Source organism: Otolemur garnettii, unplaced genomic scaffold (genome assembly GCF_000181295.1).
Source record: "Otolemur garnettii isolate 467f Iridium unplaced genomic scaffold, OtoGar3 scaffold00325, whole genome shotgun sequence".
Lineage (NCBI taxonomy): Eukaryota > Metazoa > Chordata > Mammalia > Primates > Galagidae > Otolemur > Otolemur garnettii.
Genome location: NW_003852720.1, coordinates 137280 through 141356, shown reverse-complemented (window position 1 = coordinate 141356; position 4077 = coordinate 137280). Strand labels below are relative to the sequence as shown.

Below are 4077 nucleotides of genomic sequence, written 5' to 3'. Positions count from 1 at the left end.
TGTCTCAAAAAAAGAAAAAAAAAGAGAAGAGGGTGGTGCCTGTGGCTCATTGAGTAGGGCACCGATCCCATATACCAAGGATGGCGGGTTTGAACCCGGCCCTGGCCAAACTGCAACAAAAAAAAAATAGCCGGGCGTTGTGGCGGGCACCCTAGCCCCAGCTACTCAGGAGGCTGAAGCAAGAGAATCACCTAAGCCCAAGAGCTGGAGGTTGCTGTGAGTTGTGATGCCACTGCACTGTACTGAAAGAGACAAAATAAGACTCCGTCTCTAAAAAAAAAATTTGGGAAAAGAAAAACCTCATACCTGATGTTCCCCAGGATCTCAACCCTCCTCCCACTAGCTATACACCTGGGATGGGGGGTGAGATCATCTCATACCTTGTCTAGCTGCTGTTTGAAGCAGGCAAGGCCCAGGGAGAGGATAGAACGGGTCCTGGCAGCATGACACACAGCCTTGTACCGTTCTTCGATGCACCTTGGGTTTGGGTGTGGCAGTGGCTCTGAGTTAGCCACATGAAGGACTCAAACCACCCAAGACTGACACCCCCACCCCTCCAGAGTTCAGGTCTGAGACTAAAAAGAACAGGCCGTATACTTACTGGTTCAGCAAACTCTTCCTGTCCCCAAGCCCACTCAGCTCCTAAAGGTGGGTAAAAGGAAGTGGTGATAGGCCCCCAGCACCAGCCCTTTAACAACTATCCGCCCTCCCTGTTTCCCAACCCTCACCGTGTCCACAGCCACGAAGTTAGCTGTCTTTATGGCCAGCAGGAGGGATGGCCACATCTCCTTGAAGTTGTTGCTTTGCACATCCACCACGGGAACCTGGACTGCTAGGTCCTCCCCAGATTTTGTGCTTTTGCTGACACCATCTGGAAGTAAGGAGGGTGATGAATGTTTATGCTCAGTCAAGACCCCAGGCCAGAGAAACAGACATCAGTTACCAAGCTAGGCAATGTCTGGCGGCAGAGAGTCCACTGATAGCTTTTCCCCTCAAGCTTTTGCATCCCATGTGTTCTACACAACACATGGAGAGGATGCCTGGGCCTTTTAATGGCCTATGTGAGGCCGGGAAAATTTCTTCCCCGGACCAGATGATTTCGAGGTTTATTTTTCCCATGTCCTGAAGGAAAATATTTTGCAGGGCCTGAGGATTTCAGCTCTCTTAATATACCACAAAGATCCATACTTACTGTTTCCAGCGGCCACATGTGACAGTTCCCACTATCCCCCAGAGCCAGATAAATAATGCCCCACAGCAAACCTCCCAATCCTTCCTAGTTCCTCTGGACCACAACCCTTGGCCTGTTCACTGAACTGAATCACATCTAATAACAGTTCCAGACTAACAGAGCTCCAGACTACATCTCCCGACCTGCCACCAGCCCTAACTGCATTCCCACCACTCCAGGCTTTGGCCGCCCGCGCCGCAGTGCACACCGGGACTTGTAGTCGGCTCGTGGCTGCTTACGGCGGAAGGAGCTGGTCCTTTGGGGCTTCAGTTCTGTCTCTAGAAACATAAGCCCGAGGCCTACCCATTCCCTGGGTTCATACGTTTTTAAGACGACCCCAGGGAAGCTGCTCACCTTCGGAAACCGCTGGATCTGAAGCTGCGCCATCTTCTTTGTCGGCGGCCATGACGCCTCGCGTCTCCTCCCTGAGTGGTTCTGTTGGGTAGGCGCGACTTCCGCTTTGCCACTGGAGTCGGCTCTGGCGGCAGGGGATGGGGCGGGGTCTCGCACTCGGAGTCTGGCGCGAGTTGGCTCTAAGAACTCATTGGCTGGTGCGGCAGGCTCGCCGGCCGACGTGCAGGAGCGACGCCCCTTTGCGTGCGTCTCGAGCGGGCGCTGTCGAGAGGTAAAGTCTTCTGGCGCTCTTGGGCTGGAGCGTGGAACCTCGGTGTCACGGTGTCTTCATCAGTACAGCCCGGCGGCTCGGGTGAGGCAGGTGGCCCTGACCGTCAGCTTAAAGCACTTTGGGGAGTTAGGATGTTTTCGGCATCGGCAAATCCCCAGAGAGTATGGAGAACTTAGTGAAAGGCGGAGCTCAGGGCGCAGGACAAAGCTTAGCAGGTAGAGCGACTGACCGGCAGGCAGGGAAGCTTTTGGAGCAATCCAAGTGGGAATGTGGGCTTGAATTAAAGGTCTGGCAGTAGGAATAGTGAGGAAGGCACAAACTGTAAAGCAATTAGGTGGTATAATTGACGTTGAGGGAGATTGAACATGACTCAAAAGTGTTGTTTCTATCGGAGACCGGTTCCTCCCCAAGCATTCCGGTTTCCGTCCTCTCTCCGTGGCTATTCACTGTTTCTAGTTAGTCTTCAACTTTTCTCTTTTTATTGAGTCCTTTTTGTCATTATTCAGAACTGCTTGCGTTTCTCCCTGAAGAAGGGGAAATCTCTGTTGGCTATCCTCCATCCCATTACCCTCAGATCATTTGACAATTGTTTATTATGTACAGTTTATCTGGCACTGGCTCTGGGAACACAGCAGTCAACAGAAGAGACTCAGTCCTTTCACTCTTGCAGATTTTTACAATCAAGGGTGGGAAATGGGACACTGACCAATAGAATCACAAGAAGCCTGTTTACTGAACTGAATCACTTCTATAAATAGGAGCTCCAAACTACCAATGAATTGTGAAGTTAAGAGTTATAATGGGAAAAGGTAAGACTGCGGGACCTGATTTGGACTTTTAAGGCTAGACCTGAAAAATTATTAGATGTTAGGTCAAGCATGGAAGAGGTGTCCAGGAGAGCAAAATGGATTGCATGAGGCCCCAAGCTGGACAGACAGTTGGACCACTGAAGCAGCTAAATTCAAGTAACAAAGCATAGCAAGAAGGGACGATGTGGGTGGGGTCCTGACTCTGGACCGTCCAGGTTGTAGTAAGAAGACTAGCTCCTATTTGAAGAGCAAGGGTATGACAGCCAAAGCCTTCCAGTGGCTTATAAGGTTCTCTTACCCCCATCTCTGTGGGCGGAGGGAGGATGGTTGCTGGAAAAAGAGATTGTCTCCCATACCATCCTACTATTGGCCCCCACTTCATTCCATTTTAATCACCTTGATGTACTTACTCTACAATAAACATACCAGGCACCCTCTTAAGGGCCTTTGCACTCATACCTGGCCTTTTCCATAGGTAATCCATATGCTTTAAGTCATTCAACTGCTTTAAGCCATTGGTCACATAGCACTTTAGTCATGCAGGCCAGGACTACATTCTTTCAAAATGCAACATTCCTTCTCTCATAGTTTCTCTCTCTCTTTTTTAAGCACCATACATACTCAGTACTTAGTTTCACAGTTTCTCCATGAGAAGAACCCACTTCCAACTCTCTTTGGAAGTGCTCTAAGTTTTCTCTTTGTTCTTCCTAAATAAAACCTCTCTTTGTTACCCTGAAAAAAATAAAGCAAAACTGGGTGGTGCCTGTGACTCAGTGAGTGGGGTGTCAGCCCCATGTACAGCCCCATGGATGGTGAGTTCAAACCCAGCCCCGACCAAACTGCAACAACAACAACAACAACAACAACAATAAAAATAAAACAAACTTAATTTAAAAAACTAAAGCAAAATTGTAACATTCCACCACTTGTCTGGGCACTCTATCCCTTTACTTGCTTTCCCTTTTCATACTAATAGTTATCACTTAACATCCTATACAGTTTACTATATGCATTATTTGTTGTCCCCATTAGAATATAAGCTCGACGGAGGTAGGAATCTTTTTTTATTTAGGCAGAGTCTCACTCTGACTCAGGCTAGAGTGCTGTGGTGTTAGCCTAGTTCACAGCAACCTCCAACTCTTGGGGGCAAGTGATCCTCCTGCCTCAGCCTCGCAAGTAGCTAGAACTACAGGCATTTGCCACAAAGTCCAGCTAATTATTTCTATTTTTAGTGGAGACGAGGTTTCAGTCTTACTCAGGCTAGTCTCAAACTCCTGAGCTCAAGGGATACTTCCACTTAGGCCTCCCAGAATGCTAGGATTACAGGTGTGAGCCATCATGCCCTGCCTAGGGCAAAAATCTTTAATGTTTTATTTACTGAAGTATTCTATCTTTTTTTTTTTTTTTTTTTG

At 48.4% G+C, this 4077-nt stretch overlaps 1 protein-coding gene and 1 pseudogene across 2 annotated transcripts in view; one reads left to right on the top strand and one right to left on the bottom strand.

Annotated features, from left to right (window-relative positions):
• Positions 1-1743, bottom strand: part of LOC100953858 (target of EGR1 protein 1) — a 4802-nt gene extending 3059 nt beyond the window's left edge. The window contains exons 1-4 of the mRNA XM_003803537.3: positions 1586-1743; positions 729-871; positions 602-642; positions 381-477 (exon numbers count right to left, since the gene is read on the bottom strand). Of these exons, the coding sequence (XP_003803585.1) occupies positions 381-477; positions 602-642; positions 729-871; positions 1586-1637 (333 nt within the window). The 5' untranslated portion in view covers positions 1638-1743. The remainder of the gene's footprint in view (positions 1-380; positions 478-601; positions 643-728; positions 872-1585) is intronic.
• A 912-nt stretch (positions 1744-2655) lies between these two features.
• LOC100953540 overlaps positions 2656-4077 on the top strand; it is a 9210-nt pseudogene continuing 7788 nt past the window's right edge. Inside the window, exon 1 of the transcript XR_002771409.1 lies at positions 2656-2665. The product of XR_002771409.1 is annotated as an adenine DNA glycosylase-like (transcript). The remainder of the gene's footprint in view (positions 2666-4077) is intronic.